General features: G+C 56.9%; 2 protein-coding genes across 9 annotated transcripts in view; both read left to right on the top strand.

The window, feature by feature from the left end:
- Positions 1-9,526, top strand: part of AHRR (aryl-hydrocarbon receptor repressor) — a 74,764-nt gene extending 65,238 nt beyond the window's left edge. For both annotated transcript variants that reach the window (XM_032629238.1, XM_032629239.1), the window contains exons 7-11: positions 432-568; positions 2,132-2,319; positions 4,853-4,914; positions 5,146-5,290; positions 5,633-9,526. In XM_032629238.1, the coding sequence (XP_032485129.1) occupies positions 432-568; positions 2,132-2,319; positions 4,853-4,914; positions 5,146-5,290; positions 5,633-6,626 (1,526 nt within the window). In that variant the 3' untranslated portion in view covers positions 6,627-9,526. The remainder of the gene's footprint in view (positions 1-431; positions 569-2,131; positions 2,320-4,852; positions 4,915-5,145; positions 5,291-5,632) is intronic.
- Positions 2,298-19,943, top strand: part of EXOC3 (exocyst complex component 3) — a 35,409-nt gene continuing 17,763 nt past the window's right edge. The window contains exons 1-3 of one of the 7 annotated variants that reach the window (XM_032629234.1): positions 2,298-2,319; positions 14,512-14,702; positions 17,185-17,404. In XM_032629234.1, the coding sequence (XP_032485125.1) occupies positions 14,559-14,702; positions 17,185-17,404 (364 nt within the window). In that variant the 5' untranslated portion in view covers positions 2,298-2,319; positions 14,512-14,558. The other 6 variants (XM_032629230.1, XM_032629231.1, XM_032629233.1 and 3 more) reach the window with 6 other exon arrangements.

Raw genomic sequence — 19,943 nt, 5'->3', positions numbered from 1 at the left:
AGCTGGGGGAGGGAGTGCTGGCTCTCCCACACGTCTCCCCACGAGCAGTCCGTGATTCAGGAGGACTTTGCAGCACCCCTTCACGCAGCAGCATGAGTTACCCTGTAAAGTTAGAGAAAAGCGCAACCCCCGGGTGCCGACACAGCTTTACAGAGCTCAGAACCAAAAACCCTGAACTGGTCAACAGTCTCACGTGTGGTTGTCACACACGCGGTTGTACCAAGACGCCATTTTCGAGGGCAAAGACCTGACTTTGTCAGGGCGGCTGGCTCTGCGGGGGTGGGGGCGGGAGGGATGCTCAGAGGCAGGTGTCAGTTTGGGGCAGGCGTGTGTGTTATGTGCTGATAGCTCGCTGTTACGTTACGAACTTGCTTATCAGAGTGTGTTTCCGGTTTCTCCCTGACCACCACCGCCTGTGCCAACGCGGCCAGGAGAGGACGCCGTCCTGGGGAGGCTGCTCCGGGCCCAGGAGGGGGCCGCGGGCTGGCCCACCGAGTACTCGGCCTTCCTGACGCGGTGCTTCATTTGCCGCGTGCGCTGCCTGCTGGACAGCACCTCGGGCTTCCTGGTGAGTGAGCGGCTGCTGGGCGGGAGAAGCCAGGGGCCGGGGTGCTGGCGGCACGCGGGCTCCGGCCTTGATGTGGCAAGGCTGAGAGACGGCGGGCGAGCGAGAATGAAGTGGGAGGTCCGCCGGGGCGGATGAAGCACTGGCAACCCCCTGCACCCCGCTGCTCGTCTCTTATTCAGGCAGTCAGCTGGTTGTCCAGAAAGTCTTTTGTTCTGATCATACTTTGTTCTCAGTTCTGTGGGAAACTAAGGTAGTTTTCCCTCTACGTGAACGTAGGTAGATTTCACTGTACAGTGAGGCAGAGATCGAAACCTAAGCTGAAGTGAAGCTGTGTCAGAAGCACCGAGTAGAGGAAACAAGCAAAAGAAATCAGTTTGAAAAGTGCCTCATCATATTTTACCGCGAGGTCGGTCACTGCACGTGCGGGAAAGGGGTCCGGCACGGGCAGCGGAGCGCCGAGGACAGGGCAGTGGGCAGCGGCATCACGTGGCCCCCGGGCTCACCACAGCTGCTCCTGAGCCTGTGCAGAGCCTGTCCGCACCCGGCAGGTGGGGCTGCCCACGGGAGCCCGTTGTCGAAACTTCAGGAGTATAGAGATCCAGCTGATGGTAGGTTGGCAGCTCGAAATCAGCCACGGTGGGAATTTTTACACCGAAGTAATCGTCAAAAACTAAAAGTCAGGGCTTTTTCCCTCTGGAGAGCTGGCTGTTAAAGATGTCCCAGCACCACTGCCCTGACTGCGCCACCAAGCATGTGACCATCACACAGCAGGTGCTCTGCAGGCATTTGTTCACCCAATAAAGTCATAGACAAATGGAGGGATGGCAGATGGATGGGTGAATGAAGGGATGGTGGAGGAGGGAGAGATGGATGGACAGATGGAAGGATGGAGGGAGGGGTGAATGGACAGACGAGGGATGGGGAAGGAGTGCAGCCACACTGTGGGCTTATTCCTCCATCCAGGGCTGGGGCACCCTGAAGTCACCTGTGAACTAACTCAATTATAGATCAACTCTTCCATAATAGGGAGATCTTTTATTTTCTTTTATCACAAACTCCAGAGTTACTTTCTGGCTTTTTAACTCGCACCATGTGCTCCAGATAAACAAATCAAGTTGTCCCTAAGTTTTATCACCATGAATGACAATTGTCAATGAATGACAATTTGGAAGTGGACGGTTAATGTAGAACAGTCCTCAGAGATGATCTGCTCCAGCAAATCCTCCTGGGGGGGCTGCCTGGTGGCTCCGGCCAAGCCCACGCACATTCACGCCCCCGAGTGAGGGCTCGCACACCCTCACACCCATGAGTGCACACATGAGAACACGCTGGAAGGTTAGAGGATGTTACGGGGATGCCAGAGAAACCCCGAGTCATTCAAAGGCGGTAGGGAGCGCCTGTCCCAGGGGCCAGCGTGGAAGACGCGTTGGTTCATGGCTCCTCAGAGACTCGGGATCAGAGCTCTCTGGTTTTCTGTCCCCGGGAATGTGAGCTCCACGGCCTTTGACCGCGTCGATGATTCACTCTGTGAACATGCCTTCGCTTCTGTCTTTGAAACACCAGACGATGCAGTTTCAAGGGAAACTAAAATTCCTGTTCGGGCAGAAGAGGAGGGCCCCGTCGGGAGCCGCCCTGCCCCCTCGGCTCTCCCTGTTCTGCATCGTGGCGCCCCTGCCTACTGCGGTGAAGATGCAGAGTGTGTGTCTGAGGGCGAAGCACAGGGTGGACGCCTCGGCCACGCCGGACACAAAGTGAGTCAGAGCCCCCAGCAGCCGCGGTCCCATCCTGGTGGTTCAAACACAGCGTCTCCACACTTAGTATCTTCTGTCTGTCCCTCCTTCGTTTCCAGCAAGGAATGTAATGAGAAGCTTGCTGTTAAAGTTACTACGTCACGTAGGAAGCAGCTATTAGAAAACAGAAAACCTTTCACTGATACTTGTGGACTGTGGCGCCGAACACTGCTGCATCTCTTCATGCCTAAGCCCTCCACTTACCTGGGCCCGTGTCCCCCGTGGGGGACGGGAGGCCGGACCGCAGCCTCCCTGCCTCTCTCTGCGTGTCCTCCCTCAACACCAGGCCCACCGCCGGGGCACACGCTGCAGACAGGCGTGCCGCACACATCGCCCCACCCCCGCGACTTCTTGGCTCTTCGGAGTTAGGTTTTCTGGGAGATTCCTGTCTGTAATTTCTCGGAATGGGTTAGGTCTGTGTTGCATGGGTCAGGTTCTGGGAGAGATTAAGATGCTGTGCGCGTGCAAACCGTGTTTCCCGTGGTGCGAGGGAGACCCCGGGGAAGAGGAGAGACGTCTGAGGTCTGCCTTTCTTCTTCCTCAATACCCTCCCCTGTGCCGCGACCAGGGGCAGAATGTCAGGAGACCTGAGTCTCCAACCCGCTTCTTTGTCCTTCCTCAGTACCCAGGTTCCCCTTTGACCTCAGCGCCCGTTCAGATGACCGGGCTCTGAGCCCCCTGCGTCCCCATTCCTGCCCCGGGTTTGCAGGTGGAGCCATGTCTTCACGGCCTCTGGGTCTCGCACGTGCCGGCTCGTTAAGACAGCAGTTTTCTGGAGCATTTGAAAATTAAATACATATCCCTTCGTTTTTACAAAGGTAGAAAATGTTGTAAAATAGGAGGAAGGTAAAACAGAATGCCCGCGGGGAAAAACTCCTAAAATAAGAGTTGTGAGGTGCGACAAAGCACGTAGATTACGCTCGACCACACCTACGCGTGTCTTGCCGGCGGCGAGACAGCTCTGCCGCACCTGCTTTCTCCCCACCGCCTGGGCTGACGCTGGCGAGAAATACCCTCCACCTGCCTTTGCCGTCTGAGTTCTCTGCTTTCGAGCTCTCTGGCCCGATGATGGTAACTGAGCCCCACACGATGAGCTCTCCTCTCCTGTGTGTTTCCCCAGCCCTACAAACGAGATGGAGGGAAAATCGTCCCCTCCTATCGCTTTTCCTAGAGGCCCTGCTGCCCCCCGGCGGCCACGCGGGGAAGCGCAGGTGTGCGGACGGCACTCCCAGCCAGGGCCGCGCAGGAGCCCTGAGCCTGGGGCGGTGGGTGCGGGCTCCCCGGCTCACCTGCCACTGCCCCGGGCGGCGTGGACACCTGGACGTCCCTCGGAGGTCTGGCGAGGGTCTGTGCGGTGAAGGTTAGGATGCTGCCCACAGAGTGACCGTGCAACGAATACTAGATACACATTGTACAGAACATCATTAAAACTCGAAGAGAGGAAGAGCCAGCCAACATTTTAGGAAGGAAGCAAACAGCTTCTCTCGACTTCAGGTTTTCTGGAGCTGAATTCAGCTCTGAGCTGAATTCCTGACCGGCCTCGGTGCCCGCGTCATGCCCGTTCCCTTCTGAGCTCAGAGGCTGTGAGGAAGTAACCCGGGAGCCCGAGGCCCAGGAGGGTTGCTCCGGAAGGGACGTCGTGGTCGCTGGAAGGCATTTCAGGTCCTTCACAATTTTTCCTGAACGGGACTTCGTGATACCCCCTCACACCTAAATGTTCACAGGATCTGCGTGTGTGATCTGCACCCCGCTAAGGGTGACACTCCAACCTCGTGTCTCTGTCTCCGTCTCTGTCTCCATCTCCACCTCCGTCTCTGGCTCTGTCTCTGGCTCTGGCTCCTACAGAGACGCCCAGAAGATGGAGAGGTAGGGCCAACGGCAGTTCAGGAAGCTCTGGCTGCGGTGCCAGTCGGACGGGGTTAGAATCCCATTCTCGTACCTGCTATAGGGGCAGCTTTAGGCAAATCACTTAACAACCGTGAGCCTTGTTTTTTCTTTTGAAATATGAAGAAAATATGATCTCCCAGGATAAGTTGCACATTGCCTTAGGATCTAAGATTACAAGATCTGTGAGACGCGTGCGTGTGCGTGTGTGTGTGTGTGTGTACACACTCCCCTGGGGCGATGGCTCAGTATCACTAACTTAGTACTCACGATGACTTTGTAAACTACCGCAAATAACTGCTGCAAATCAGAGGAATCTGTATTTCCATGCTGACCACGCAGAAGAAAACAAATGCACTGAAAGTCCTCTTAGGCGCATGTCTGCTTTCTGAAGGAAGTTCATTAGTGCTTCATTGGCCTGAAAGGTGATGAGAGTTGGAATTTTCAGCAAACCTGTAACTGGGAAGAGGCTTTGCAATCTATACAGGCTTAAAAAGTGTGAGTCATTGTATCTTCTGCTCTTGGGTGTGACAACAACACGGGTCGTGTTGTCATTTCTGCCCTCACACACGTTTCATCTGCGCGTTTTGCTGTTTCCTGTCCTTCGCAGAGCAAAAGCTGCCGCAAGTCTCTGTGAACCAGAATTGCACGGAAAACCCAGTTACTTAGCAGGTACTTGTTAAATTCTCCATCTCGTCTTTTTGAAATGGGTAAAATGACCGTGCCCCTGGAGACATGCTGCGTTCTGTGGCGATGCGGCCTGGAGGGCTGGGCGGGAGGACGGAGGGTGCCCGGCCCCTCGGGCATCGCGGGGAAGCCGTGCGTCATGCGTGGATGGTGCCGAGGATGAGGCCTCGCCCAGCCCAGGCACGGCTCACCCCCCCCTTTTCTGAATCCTGGCAGGGAGGGGCAGCGGAGGAAACGGCCTGTCCGTGTTCAGGAGGCCCGCAGACGCCTGCCACTGGGGCCGGCTGGCAACCCGGGGCCCCTGCCTGTGCCTGCGGGGCGGCCACGACCTCTTCCACCCCCACCCCGAGGGGGCCGCAGGGTAAGTGGCTGAGGCACAGCGTCGGCGGCCTTGACCACGTGGCTGAACCTCTCTCTGTGGGATGTGGGGATGCACAGAGGGTGCCCACACCCACTCCTCACCCTGGAGGGGTCGTCATCACTCACGTGGGGACCACGGCCGTGGCTCTGCCCATGGTTTGGACCCCCGGGTGACGCCCGGCCTCCGTGCTCACCTTTGCTCAGAAACCCTCTCCCCTCCCAGGCCCCACCCGCCCTCGCCTCTGGGTGCAGCCCCGGCAGGTGGCCGGCACCATCGCGATGCAGGGCCTCCCCTTGGGCCCCCGCTACCCCTGCTCTGTCTGACGGGCGTCTCTTCCCACAGGGATGGGCGAGGAGAGGAACTGGGGGGGGTGCCGAGGGGCCCCTCCTGCCCAAGGGAGCGGAGGGACGTCCCCCCGTACAGCTGCCACCCCGAGACACAGGGACCCTCGAAGCACCTGAACTGGACGCCGGGGAGACACGGTCAGGACGGCGGCGCCAAGCTGAGGCTGGAGCCCGGCAAGGGTGACCCATTCCCCGCCGCGCAGGCCCGTGGCGCCTGCCTGCCCTACCCGGGCACCCAGGGCACTGTCCACGCCGTCAGAAGTTCACCTGGCTCTCACCAGCCAAAGCCTCCCCCCGGGCCCTGCGCCAGCCGGACCAGCAGAGCCTTGCGGGATGGCCACCAGGGCCAGGCTCCCCTTCCCACCAGCTGCCCCTTCCCTCAGGGGAGCCTGGAGGACGGGCTTCCTCGGCCGGGAAGGCAGCGTCTCCCCGCGGGGTGCTATCCCACCGAGGACAAGCTTCGAGGCATCCCAATGCCCCCGGGGGCCCCGTGTAACCCCATGTTGTCACTCGATGTGCCCATCAAGATGGAGAGCGAATCCGGGTCCGAGGATGCGGCGGATGGCTACTGTGTGTCCCCGAGCCAGGCGTGGCTGGGGGCCAGCGACGTGGCCAAGAGACAGCTGGTCACTTTCCCTACCAGGATGCACCTGAAGATGGAGCCGGACTCCAGGCACCCCCTCTACAGCCCACCCCTGGGGCCCGGCCTGCTGGGGGCCCACCCCAGGCCCGGCAGGGAGCTGGCCCCATTGCACCCCGCACCCTGCGCCTGCCTGGAGCCTCCGCCCCGCCTCTGTGCTGGGGGCCACCAACCCCCGAGCCTGGGCTGTGACTGCCAGGCTCCCGGGCCTGTGCCTGTAGTCAAGCTTGAGCCCCTGGACTCGCCCCCGTGGGCCGCTCACGGCCAGGGCGGGGCGCCCGGGATGCTCCCCAGGAGTACCTTGGCGACACGGATGCCACCCAGAGACCCCGAGTGCATGTTCCTGCCGTAAAGCAGGCGTCTGCAGAGGCTGACGTCCGTCCCTCGGCCGGCCGGGATGGCGGTGCAGGGGCAGAGACTTTCCTGAGGGAGGCGCGTGCAATAGCAAATCCTGTATATCCCGTCCAATGCCACTGAAGTTCTTGAATGCAGTGCGGTCTTAGGTCTGCTCAAGTGTGACAGTATTGCCCTCTAAGGGGACACGGTTTCTCAGAAAGAGGCCGGAGGGAGCTGGGCCGCCCGGCCGGGCCGCACTCGGCGCTCCGAGAGGTGCAGCAAGCGAGGGCAGGCGACCGGCGACCTGGCCCGACCGCAGCACCCAGCGCCCCCCCTTCCCGGCTTCCCCGACGCCGCCTCCGGCGAGTGGACCTCGGGGAGCAGCCTCACCCTGGGGGTCCCACTGCCGAGACAGCAAGTTGGGAATCAAGCTTATTGAGCGGCAGGTGACCACTTGCCCGATCCTGGGCGGAGTCCAGAAGTTCCAGGCGTAAGAGGCTGTCAGCACCGGGCCGGCACTTCACCACGACGACGTGCGTGTGCCTGAGGCGCTGGCGCAGGCTGAGGCCGGCCCGGGGGAGGATTGGCCTGATCCCACCCCGTTCCTCCTTCCGCGAGCGTCTCTGGTGTCGTCAGGGGGCCCCTGAAGGTGGTTCTTGCTCATCTGCCTCTCACCGCATCACGCGACCTAGTTTACAGGGTCTGGATCTGCAGGTCTAGAGAAGTACAAGATGTAGGGAGAGGAACGGGTTAGCCCAGTTGTCCGGCTGCCTCGCTGACTCTCTAGAGGTTTTTAAACGAGACGCCAGTCGTCACCCTAGGAGGAGCTATTAGAGACAAGACAGACAGGTAATGCTTTATAAAAACGAAGAAATCGTGGGGACTTCCCTGGCGGTCCAGCGGTTACGGGGGAAAGTGCACGTCACCTGCAATCACCAGGGCTCAGGGCGAAGTTCACCGCGCCTTCCGGGGTGACCCCACGCCACGGGTGCAGTTAGTACGGGACACGACACCAGGGGACAACATCACCACCGAGCAGGAGGGAGCTGGTCGGAGACCCCCCTGTGCTGTGGTTGGAGACCCTCCTTACGGATGTGACCACCCGCCCCGGGAGGCTCGGGACGGGCAGGGGCCCCTTGCAGCCCCGCCACGTTCAGCGGGGGGTCTTTCTGTCCAGCATCTGTGGCTTTGGGGTGTCAATGTTCAGCTCCTGAGTTACTGCTGAAGCTGTTTGCTAAATGCATCGTCACCCTGTCAGACTCGGGACTGGGCTGGCAGGACTGGGTCTTCTGACCCTTAGGCAGCTGTCTGCTTCGTGGAGAGGCTTCCCCTGGGGGGCGTGGTGGGAGCTGAAGGTCTCTCCCTGGACTGACAGAGGTTACTCGTTGGAGCCCAGGGTTGGGAGTCATCAATTTGTGGCCTCCTGGGATCCCCGAGCCCTGCCCAGCGGCCTGCTTATCTCTGCCCAGCCCCCGGGGGCCTTGCAAAAGTGACATCGGTGCTGTGCTGTCCCCCCCGCCTTGCCAGAGTCTCCCCCTCCCCGTCACAATGGCAGCCAGGCCGCCCGTCGGGACCACCTGCTTCCCACCCTCGCATCCCGCTGGCTCAGCATCCCTCTCTACTTAGTTCTCACGCTGAGCCCAGCACACCTGATAGATTTCATCCCTAAGACAAGGGGTGGAATATCGGAAACTTCCTCCTTCCTTTCTATTCACGCCAAGTACCCAGCTCCTTGCGGGCAGCCCTGCACCGTCTCTCAGAAGTAACTGTCAGCCTCTCTGGAGCTCCCTCTGAGCAATGTCACCCTCGGCACAGGGGTGGGTCCTGGGATGCACCGGGGCACCCCTCAGTGTGACGCCTGCCCTTCCCATCTCAGGGTACAGCAGACAGGTGCGCTGCATGTGCGTAACACGTAAGCGGGAAAACCCTGGACCGAGAAGATGGATTGAGAGACACCATTGCATGTTTGCACGCTGTAGCCAGATCCTAGTGTAACCGAAAAAGAGCTGCAGGCTGAAGGACATTCAGCTGTCCCCGCCCATGAGGGCCACGGTGCCCCAACATTTCAGATGCACCCACTCTCCTGGGACCAAGTGCACCAAATTGGTCACGGTTGGTGGGCGGACAAGTCGTGCATTGCCGATGCAGAATTCAGCATCTGGACATCAGCGCTGCAGGTCTTGCGTTCTGGAGAGGCCATCATGCTCGGGGCCCGAGTCCTGACATGCTAGGCCGGTGGGAACAAAATGTCTCTCAGGGCTCTCCTGGTGGCGCAGTGGTTGAGAGTCCACCTGCCGATGCAGGGGACGCGGGTTCGTGCCCCGGTCCGGGAAGATCCCACATGCCGCGGAGCAGCTGGGCCCATGAGCCATGGCCGCTGAGCCTGTGCGTCCGGAGCCTGTGCTCCACAACAGGAGACGCCACAACAGTGAGAGGCCCGCGTAGCACACACACACACAAAAAAAAACCAAAAACGTCCCTCAGTCAGCACCTTTGTTATTTTCCAGCCATGCCCCTGCTGAAAAATCGTGTGGGGAAGGTGAGGATGGAATGTAGAAGGTCAGGTGTGGCCAGTCCTGCTTTAAAATGTCATTACCGTGCTAATTACGGGCTTGTATTTTCTGTTGCCTGTAGCTTTTGTCTATATAGCTGAAAAATATTAAAATCAAATACGATGTAGGAATGGGGTGGAAGGGAGGAGATAAACAAATTATATTTTATATTTTTGCAGTTTCTACTGGATGAAAAAAGTTTTCAATATCTAGACTGACTTGTTGAATTTTTAAAAATGGATACACTATAATATAACTATTTGTACTGTTTTCTCAGTGCCTTTAGAAAGCTTTCAAATACATTTCCGATACTGTGGTTTGTATTAAATTTGCAATATTGATGTAAAATAAATCATACATGTTAGTACATGTTTACTGTAAATGGAAACGTCTACTTGAGTTTCCAAATTTATTTCCTTTAAAGCGTGCGTAGGCTAATTTCTATTATAAGACTGTCCTTCACCACCAGATCCGAGGCGGTAATAAAAGCACAAGTGGACCCGGGGCCAAAGGAGGAGCGCCGGTGGCCGCTTTCTCAGCGCTCCCTCCCTTTCCTGCCCGTCACTGAGGGTTGGGGGGGACCATCCCAGGTGTCTTTAGGACACCCCAGACTCAAGCTCTCCTGCGAGGAGCAGACGCCTGGCCTCGTGTCATGTGTGTGGTGGGGTTGGCCTCGGCCCGCCCAGGACCTGGTGACAGGTGTGTGTGGGCAGGGCTGGGAGGTCACCAGGGCCCGGGCAGAGACTCCTCCCAAGCCCAGGGAGCCGTGTTTTCATTTCCTTTGTTTGGTCAAGGAGCACCCCCAAACTGCACTAGCGTCAAGTGCCCCGTACAGAGCTTGGATCTGACCCCTGCTGCAGCAGTCGCGCCCTGGCCAGGCCCCCTTCCGGCGTCCTGCAGGCCACCACCCCCGTCTGTTCTCTGTGACTCCCTGTCCCTCCTGGGGAGACCAGGCCAACCTGCCCCCGCCAGCCGGGTGTAAGCCAGCTGCTCCCCGTCCCAGGAGGCCACCTGCCCAGCTTGCCGTCCCCCACACCCTCCCCCCATCTGTGATCTTCAGACTCACGGCCTTGAGGCCTGGGGCTGGACAACACTCACGTTCACGCCGTCACGTGACTCTCCCACCACCTAGCTGCTGCTGCGGTGGACTTGCGGGTAGTTCCCAGACTTCTACGTGCCCAGCGGCTGCCCCCACCCCCGCCCAGTGCGCCTCTGCGGGACCGAGGACACACCCGAGGGTGCTCGTGGCTCACACCTCACCAGGGCGGGGTCACCAGGGGCTGCCCAGGCGTCCTCCAAAGGTGTCCTGCCACGGGCAGCTGTCACAGCCCGTTCGGGCCGCTGGAACGAAGATACCAGAGGCTGGGTGGCTTATCAACAACAGACACGTATTCCTCACGGCTCTGGAGGCTGCAGGCCTGAGGCCTGGCTGCGGTGGCAGTGGGGTCTGGCGCAGGCCAGCTTCCAGGTTGCTGACTGCTCGCTGTGTCCTCGCCGGTGGGAGGGGCGCGGGAGTCTCGTGAGGTCTCTCTGAAGGGGACTGGTCCCATTCTCATGGCCTAGTCACTCCCCCAAGGCCCACCTCCTAACACCATCACCTTGGGGGGCGGTTTAGCATGTGAGATCTGGGGGGACACAGCATTCAGCCCGTAGCAGCAGCCCACCGGCGCCCACTGGGGTCTCACCTCCCCACCGATTTGGTGCCGCCAGACGTTTCAGCTCCGTCTCTCCGAGGGGCGAGGAGGCAGCGAGTTGTTTTATGTGCATTTCCCTCCCTCCTTCACTCAGCTGGTTGTTGAGCCCCTGCTGAAGACCAGGCCCTGTGACAGCGCCGGGGACACATTAGGGAAGAAAAGATGCAGAAATCATGCTGCTGACAGCCCTGTGCATGTGGACAGGGGACAGGGAGCAGAGAAGTGACCAAAGAACCGTGTAAGTTCTGTGATGCATCGGGAGGCGGCGGGTGCTGCGCAGACGGCTCAGCTGGCGTCCTGTAGCCCAGGTGGCAGTTCTGTGGGCCAGGCAGACTTCGAGCCAAGACTTGACAGGAACAGTGTCCAGGGTAGGGGTGGAGGAGCCTTACGGGCTGGGGCGAGAGGGTGGGATGAGGTCAGGCAGGGGCAGCGGGTCACAGGCAGGTCTGAGGGAGGGGAGCACGGCCGGGCTTCCGGTGAAAGCGACCCTGAGCCGCGGTTTGGAGGCCGCATCGGCTGCAGGGCAGGAGAGGGGCCCCACGGCCACCCTAAGGACCATGACAGTGCCGGGAGGCAGCCCCGCCCTGGTTTCTTCCCCGGTGCGCTGGCTGCTCCTCTACTGTCTGTCCTGCACTTGTTTGCCGTTTTTGGTGAATTGTGGGTGTCATTTTAAAGTTCAGGACAGTAGTGCCTCGTCAAAGATTTTCTCTCAGTCTATGGCTTGTCTTTTAAGAATTAAAAAAAAATACAAGGGTTTAAAATCTTAGCATGGCAAACTATCTTTTTTTCTTTATGGCTTATGCGTTGTGTATCTTAAGAAAATGACTCCCTCTGACCGTGCCTTTGATATAAAGCTCATTTTGTCTGGTATTAACATTGCCACACCAGCTTTCTCGGGCCTGGACTAGCCGGCGTGCAAACCTCCTCCACACCTAACCATCCTGTTCCTTTATGTTCTAGATATTTTTCTCATAAATAGCTGGTTGGTTTAAAATCCATTTTACTCGTGTTCTTTTTTCCTTTTTCCCGGCTGCGTGGGGTCTTCGTTGCTGCGCGCGGGCTTCCTCTAGTGGCGGCGAGCGGGGGCTACTCTTCGTTGCAGTGCGCGGGCTTCTTGTCGCGGTGGCTTCTAGGCCCGTGGGCTTCAGTAGTTGTGGCTCATGTGCTCTAGAGCGCAGGCTCAGTAGCTGTGGCGCGCGGGCTTAGTTGCTCCTTGGCATGTGGGATCTTCCCGGACCAGGGCTCAAACCCGTGTCCCCTGCACTGGCAGGCGGATTCTTAACCGCTGCGCCACCAGGAAAGCCCCACTTGCTTGTTTTCTGATAACTGATATATCTGAACATATCTGTACTCCTTACTCTATGTTTCTAGTTACATATGATCCTTTGGCTTTTCTCTTCCTAGTGTCCCTGTGGGATTGCTTGCACTTTCTTTTCATATTTAACAAAGTCTAAGCTAGAGCTTATCAAGACCTCTGTTCTCTCAGGACGTTTTAGAAGCAAACCACCTGGCTCCCTTCTTTACTCCTGCCAAGGTTGGAGGGCCTCTCTAAAAACGCTCCTGGATTGCTTCTGCTGAGCAGTGAGTTTCAGTGAGAGCTTCTAGGCTGAGGAGAGGACACCAAACCCAAGTGAAGCGCAGGCCCCTAGCTATGCGTTCTTGGGGGCCTTTCCTGACCCAGGGATCCCAGTACCTGGGAAGTATGGCTTTTGGGGGTCTTGTCCTTTGTTTTCCCTGGTTCCACTCTTGCACTGAGGATGATCAAACTGCCTTTACAGTTAGAATTTCAAACATAATTTTAACTTTTGTTTACATTCTTCATTTCTCAGCTTGGTGCTATATTTTCATAAATTACTAGGTGCAGATGACATAGTAGAGGGATCAGCCATCAGAGTCAGTACGGTGCTTAAGTCCTGGCCCCTGGAACGTGATCCGCTAATCAGCTGACTGGTCATTTTTGGTGTACGTGGCCACAGCAACGGGGGGCTCACACAGCTCCACCTTCCTGCCCCCGTGTGCCTGTGTGTGCTCACGTGGATGTGGTGTGTGTGTGTACGTTTATGGCGTGTGTGCGTATGTGTGTGGCGTGTCTGTGTGTGGTATGTGTCTGTGCGGTGTGTGTCTGCTGTGTGTGCTGTGTCTACACGGGTGGTGCGTGTCTTTGGGTGTGGTGTGCAAGTGTTTGGTGTGTCTACACGTGCGTGTCTGTGTCTGTCTGTGGCGTGTGCCTGTGGTATGTGTTTACGTGCGTGCGGTGTGTGTGCGCTCGCGCCCTCCCGCGCCGCGCCGCGCCGCAACCCCGCTCTGCTCCCTCCTGGTCGCGCGGTCTCCACCAATCTGGGCGACACCCGTCGGCAGCCAGCTCGCCAGGTCACTCACCCCGCGCGCCGGGCACGCAGCGTCGGGACCGCCCAGACCCCACCCTTCCAGTCGCGAGGCCGGAAGCGGAAGTGCCTGCCGGCCGCTCACTTCCGGGTGGCGGCGGCGGCACGCACGGTGAGGCGGCTGTGGTAGGGCGGTCTCCGGGCGGTGGTCGCGGTCGCCGCCCGCTGTCCCTTCCCCGGGCTCCGGCGGGTGCGGGCGCGGCCGGGAGGCGGTGCGGGTGGCAGTGGGGTCCCGGGGGCGGGCTCTCGTCCGCGAAGGGGCGGACGACGCGCCGCGCGAGGAGGGAGGAAGCAGGTGCAGAGCTGCTCGCGCGGGTGGCGGGCGGGGAGACGCGCGGCCGCCCCGGGTGTCCGGCCCTGTGCGCGTGCCTGTGATCAGGAAAGGGGGCGAGGAGGGACGGCGCCGCAGCCCCGCTCCGTGGGCGGGCACGAAAGGCACTCGTGTCCAGGGCCCTCGGGGGCCTGCGCGGACTTGGGTGGCGCTCTGAAAGCGTGTGAGGAGGGGTGAGAAATGTCTTTGAGAATTTTGTACAGAAAACACGCATGGAGACGGGCGGCTAATAGCTGAAGTCAGTCCTGCTCTGCCAGACGCTCACCAGGTGTCCCTAGTTCCGTGGCTGGGATGTTGGTGGAGCTGGCGCTGAAGGCAGGTGTGCCTGGTGTCCAAGCACCTGTGCCCCGTGCGCTGCACCTGCGCACAGTGCCTTCTGCCCTCTCCCCTTTGTTGACTAGGGCTGTTAAGCGGTAGGAAATGGAATTGGGGATACTGCAGACGGTGATTTTTGAGGGAAATGGTAGGACGGGTGCTGGAACCTCAGCTAGGGACGGTAAGGTGCGTGCTGTCCCTGTGTCTCCACGTGTTCACGAGGTGTCCTGGCGTGGCCCCCGTCCCCGTCCCCTGGTGTGTAAAGGGGTGGTGTGAGGGCTCTGGAAATGAGAAATTGGCCCTATCTGGGGCAGAGAAGTGCCCTGGAGACTGACATCTGATACGATGAGTAGTCTGGGGCCCCCATAGAGGCATCATCTGTATGTCAATATCTTATGCCTGTAATCGCCTCCGGTCGCTTAAGGGTAAAACCGTGTTCTGAAGGTTTGTCTTGCTTATCGAGCAGTTCACAATCCTAGTTCCACCTGGTTAATGATCTCGAATGCTCTCATTAGAGCCCCGCTGTGAACAGCACTGTTGGTGGAGGGGGTAAGTTTTGTTGCTAACATTTCTATCTCCCTAACACATTTTCCCCCTCCTGTTCCCTCTCTGCCTATGGACACAGGATGCCTCTAGCATGACAGGCGCAGAGATTCTGCCAGCTTTGTAGCCATGAAGGAGACGGACCGGGAGGCTGTTGCGACAGCGGTCCAGAGGGTTGCTGGGATGCTTCAGCGCCCGGACCAGCTGGACAAAGTGGAGCAGTATCGCCGGAGAGAGGCCCGGAAGAAGGCCTCTGTGGAGGCCAGATTGAAGGTATGAGGCCTGAGTGGCCATGGGCACCTGCTTCACTCCCAGGTGGGACACAGGCTTGTATCTCAAGTTTCTGGTTCCTGCTTAACAGCTGGACTTTGTGATGACGTGGAAGGGGGCAGCCTTGAACGTACCTTGACTTAGCACGTTCCTTCCAACAGTATCCTGCCAATCAGTAGATTGACAAACAAGACGGGGGGAATGTTGAAAACACCAAAGGAACAACCTTTTTGAGCACCCAGAAATGTCCGTTTAACTTTTTAAAGAACGCTAGAAGAATGACAGCTTCTCTTCTTCATTAAAAGCTCTTCTGCAGAGCGTATCCAGAGAGCGTTTTGTTAGGCTCATTCTGGCACGTGCTGTAGTAGGCTGGCTGCGTACCCGGCGTGCTGCTGGCCCTGGGGCAGGAAGCAGGAGAGCTCGGCACATTTATTAGAGTGTGGGAGACTGAGGCAAGAAAGAAAATCGATCTTGTATGATTTGGATTGGCTTTCAACTTAATTCACACGGAGAGAGGAGGTTTTATTAAAATTACGCACACTTGCTGTAGTTGTAAAAACGTTGAGACCGTGGCCTGCTGTAGTTGACTGGCAGCACGGCGGTCCTGAGGACTCGAGAGCGCGTTTTAGGAAGGTTACTTGTCATGCTGACAGGGCAGTGAGGTCACCTCTCCAGCTGAACGTTAGTGGCCAGGTAAGTGCAGGTTTGTTGAGACAGGTTGAGGTTCGTTCACTTGCACCAGTGAAGCAGCCAGAGACCTGTTGGACTAATTTGAAACAGTTTCATGTCAATTTAAAAAATGGTTTAGGGCTTCCCTGGTGGCACAGTAGTTAAGAATCTGCCTGTCAACACAGGGGACACGGGTTCGATACCTGGTCCGGGAAGATCCCACGTGCTGCAGAGCAGCTAAGCCCGTGCGCCACAACTACTGAACCTGCGCTGTAGAGCTGCGAGCCACAACTACTGAAGCCCGTGCGCCTGGAGCCTGTGCTCCACAAGAGAAGACACCGCAGTGAGAAGTCCACACACTGCAACGAAGAGTGGTCCCTGCTCGCCGCAACTAGAAGAAAGCCCACGTGCAGCAACGAAGACCCAACGCAGCCAAAAAAAAAAAAAAAAAGGAAAAAAAATAGTTTAGACCTGCTACGTTTTTATTCAGAATTTTATTTTATTTTATTTTTATTTATTTATTTATTTATTTTTGCGGTATGTGGGCCTCTCACTGCTGCGACCTCTCCCATTGTGGAGCACAGGCTCCAGACGCGCAGGCCCAGCGGCCATGGCTCACGGGCCCAGCCGCTCCGCGGCACGTGGGATCCTCCCAGACCGGGGCACGAACCCGTGTCCCCTGCATCGGCAGGCGGACTCTCAACCACTGTGCCACCAGGGGAGCCCTATTTTATTTATTTTAAATTTATTTTAAATTTATTTTTGGCTGTGTTGGGTCTTCATTGCTGCACGCGGGCTTTCTCTAGTTGCAGCGAGTGGGGTCTTCTCTTCCTTGCGGTGCGTGGGCTTCTCATGGCAGTGGCTTCTCTTATTGTGGAGCACGGGCTCTAGGCACGGGGGCTTCAGTAGTTGTGGCTCTTGGGCTCCAGAGCGCAGGCTCAGCAGTTGTGGCGCCCGGGCTTAGCTGCTCCACGGCATGTGGGATCTTCCCCGACCGGGGCTCGAACCCCTATCCCCTGCATTGGCAGGCGGATTCTTAACCACTGCGCCACCAGGGAAGCCCTTATTTAGAATTTTAATCTGTTCTAGGAACTTGTGGGATTAGCTAACAGTTGTTGTGTTTTGTTGAAATCATGAACTATTTCTAAACGCTACTTAGTGTTTCATGGGTGAAAGGTATTCCTGGGCACCGTTGTGCTCCCTGGCCTTTCCCTTCCTTTTCCCATCCACCTGCTGCTCCTTCACGCCATCTCCATTCTGACTGTACGGATCACTGGGTGGCATTGCCACGGGCTCTCAGAGTGAGTCTGAACCTCAGGTGCACCAGCTCTGCGTTGTGGGGCCGGCCGTCCTGGAGCGGAGTCTGGTTCTGGCCGAATGGCAGGAAAACCCTCTCCGCTCAAGGTGATGAGCAAGTCCTGACGGTTTCTCCGTGTAGTGAAGGCCTGTTAGGAAGCTGAGGGGTGCCTGAGAGGTGGTGTGTAGAGTCCTTCTAAGGGCACCACTTAAGGGGCGGCCCTGGGACTCGGGGTATTCCCACGGTGGAGTCTGGCGTTCTCAGGTCAAGGGGCTGGATGAGGGGTGTTGTGAGGTTTTCCCAACAGCTTTAAAAACGTTGTTTTGTGCTAAGAAGCAATGGAAAAAAGGAAAAGCTACCTTATGAATCAGTGGAATCCTTGTTGCGTTTTGTTGTCTTGTCTGTGGGCACTGACTGTTCTCTACTACTGAAACGCCTCTTTTCTACACTCTGAGCCTCCTGGGGAAGGTCTGCTCGTGGCCGTCCCAGCTCTGCTCACCCACCCAGTGTCTTCCCTAGGCCGCGATCCAGTCGCAGTTGGACGGGGTGCGCACGGGCCTCAGCCAGCTCCACAGCGCGCTGAGCGACGTCAAGGACATCCAGCGGTCCCTGGCCGACGTCAGCAAGGACTGGAGGCAGAGCATCAACACCGTGGAGAGCCTCAAGGCCGTGAAGGACGCCGTCGTGCGGCACAGCCAGCTCGCGGCCGCCGTGGAGAACCTCAAGAACATCTTCTCAGGTAGCCGGGCCACGGCCGCGCTCTCCCACGACTCACGTGTGCCTTTCCTCGCCCTGTGGGTGCTGCAGGGCAGTTGTCGCTGTCGTCGCCCTGCTCAGAGGGGTGATTTCTGCCTGCACAGTTGGGTTCTTATTTTGAACACAGGCGGATGGTCGGTTGAGCAAATGAAGGCTGGTGGAACGTTTGTGGCCGTGAAATGGTCAGGACAGGCACAGAAATGGGTAGCTGAGCGAGCGCTGCGTGGGCATTGTTCCCTCAGCTGCAGTGTGGCTCAGCGGGGCTCGGCCAGGTCTGGCGGATGAAGATGCGCCGCCCGCGGGACGGCTCGTGGTCAGGCTCACGGTCTGCGGGCGAAGCAGCCCTGCGAACGGGACGAGCGGGCGCGGTTCCCAGACAGGAAGGGTGTGCACGGGTCGCAGGCTGGGGGCAGGGCAGGGGGCGGATAGGGCACACCCTGGAGTCTCAGTCCCCATGGGAGCTGGGCCTGGGGGCGTCCTTGGGGCTGGTGGGGAAGGTGGGCGCACGGGAGGCGCCCTTTCAGAAGCCTGTCCCAGTACCTCGCTGGCGGGAGGAAGGGTGGGCTCAGCGTCGGCTGTCACCAGCACAGGGTGCCCTGCTGTGTTCGGCACAGCCTCCTCGCTTGTGCTCCACCCCCTGGAGCTAGTCCCTCGCCCCGTCCCCTCGTTCCCCGTCCCCTCGTTCCCCGTCCCCTCGTCGCCTCGTCGCTTCGTCCCTTCGTCCCCTCGTCCCCCCGTCCCCTCGTCCCCCCGTCCCCCCGTCCCCCCGTCCCCCTCGTCCCCTCGCCCCCTCGCCCCCTCGCCCCCTCGTCCCCCCGTCCCCCCGTCCCCTCGCCTCCTCGTCCCCTCGTCCCCTCGTCCCCTCGCCGCTGTCAGGGTCATCATCCCAGCCCGAAGTCTTGGGATGGTCCGACCCCTTCCCTGCCTTTATCTGGTGTCTGGTCTCAGCGAGTTCTTTCTGCGCTTCCTTCTGAACTCTGCTCCACCCCGAGTGGAACCTGGTGCAGTTCTTCCCCTCCGCCCACCAGCCCACCATGTGAACCGCAGCGTGTCTGAGGGCAGCATTATTGAGTACTTGACCCCGCCCCTCTGCACGCTCAGCTTCCCGGGGCCCTTCTCCGTCCCCCCATTAATGACACAGCACTGCCGACTGTGGTGGGTGCTCTGGAAGCAGCTTCTCTTGGTGACTGTGGACGACCTGGAATTGGTCCAGTCTACCTGCCACAATCTCCTTCATGACATTCAACCAGCCTTCTTAGTTAACTTCCCTCTTATAATTTCCTGTTGACTTGACATTTTCTTCCAGTCTTGTAAGCTAATGTCAAATGACCAAAAAGTTACCTTTTCATCCACAGAGGTTGAAAATAGTTTTCTTCCTTTGATGAACAATGAGGCTGTGATGTAGATGTGGTTTTTGTTAGGAGTATGTTCTTATTGGGAAGATGTTGTGCTTATTTGGCGCCCTTCCGACTTTTCTCATTGCCTGTAATTCGGTAGTGTTGCGCACACAGCCTGTTTTTTCCTCCACACTTTTAACAATTATAAAATATGCATAATAGAAGATTTACCATCTTGACCATTTTTAATTGCAGTTCTGTAGTATGAAGTGCTTTCATATCGTGAAACCATCACTATCCATCTCTAGAACTCTTTTCACCTTGCAAAATTAAAACTTTATTATATAGTGCAGTGTCAATTCTATCTCAATAAAACTGAAAGAAAAAAAAATCTGCAGCCATTAAATAATAGTTCCCCATGCCCCCTCCCCCAAGTCCCTTACTAGTTATAGGTCTATTTAGATTTTCTGTTTCTTTGTGGTTTCGGTTTTGTGTTTCTAGGAATCTGCACTTCATCTGGGTTATCCAGTTTGCTGGTGTACAGTTGCTCATAGTACTCTTACAATCCTTTTTATTTCTGTAGAATTGGTAGTAATGTCCTCACTTTTATTTCTGATTTTAGTTTTTGAGTCTTCTTATTTTCTTAGTTCATCTAGGTAAGATTTGTCAGTTGTTAATCTTTTCAAAGAACTGCCTTTGGTTTTGTTGATTTTCTGTTGTGTTCTTCGATTCTCTGTTTATCCCTGCTCTAATCTTTATTATTGCCTTCCTTTTGGTAGCTTTTTTTTTTTTCTAAGAACTTTTTAAAAAAAAATTAGTATAGTTGACTTACGTTGTGTTAGTTTCTCTTACACAGCAAAGTGGTTTAGTTATACACATATATGTAGGTATATTCTTTTTCATATTCTTTTCCATTGTAGTTGAGGGTTTAGTTCATTCTTTTTCTAGTTCCTTAAGTTGTAAAGCTAGGTTGTTGATGTGAAATCGTTCTCTTTAACTGAAGTGTTTATAGCTGTACTTCGCCCTTAGCACTGCAAGTCCTGGTATGTTGTGTTTTCATTTTCATTTGTCTCTAAGTGCTTTCTAATTTCCCTTGTAATTTCTTCTTTGGCCCATTGATGAAGAGTGTGCTCCTTAATTTCCACAAATTTGTGAATTTTTTGTCAGTCACAGATACTTAACTTT

This window comes from Phocoena sinus, chromosome 3, assembly GCF_008692025.1.
Source record: "Phocoena sinus isolate mPhoSin1 chromosome 3, mPhoSin1.pri, whole genome shotgun sequence".
NCBI lineage: Eukaryota > Metazoa > Chordata > Mammalia > Artiodactyla > Phocoenidae > Phocoena > Phocoena sinus.
This window is presented reverse-complemented; position numbering and strand designations above follow the sequence as displayed.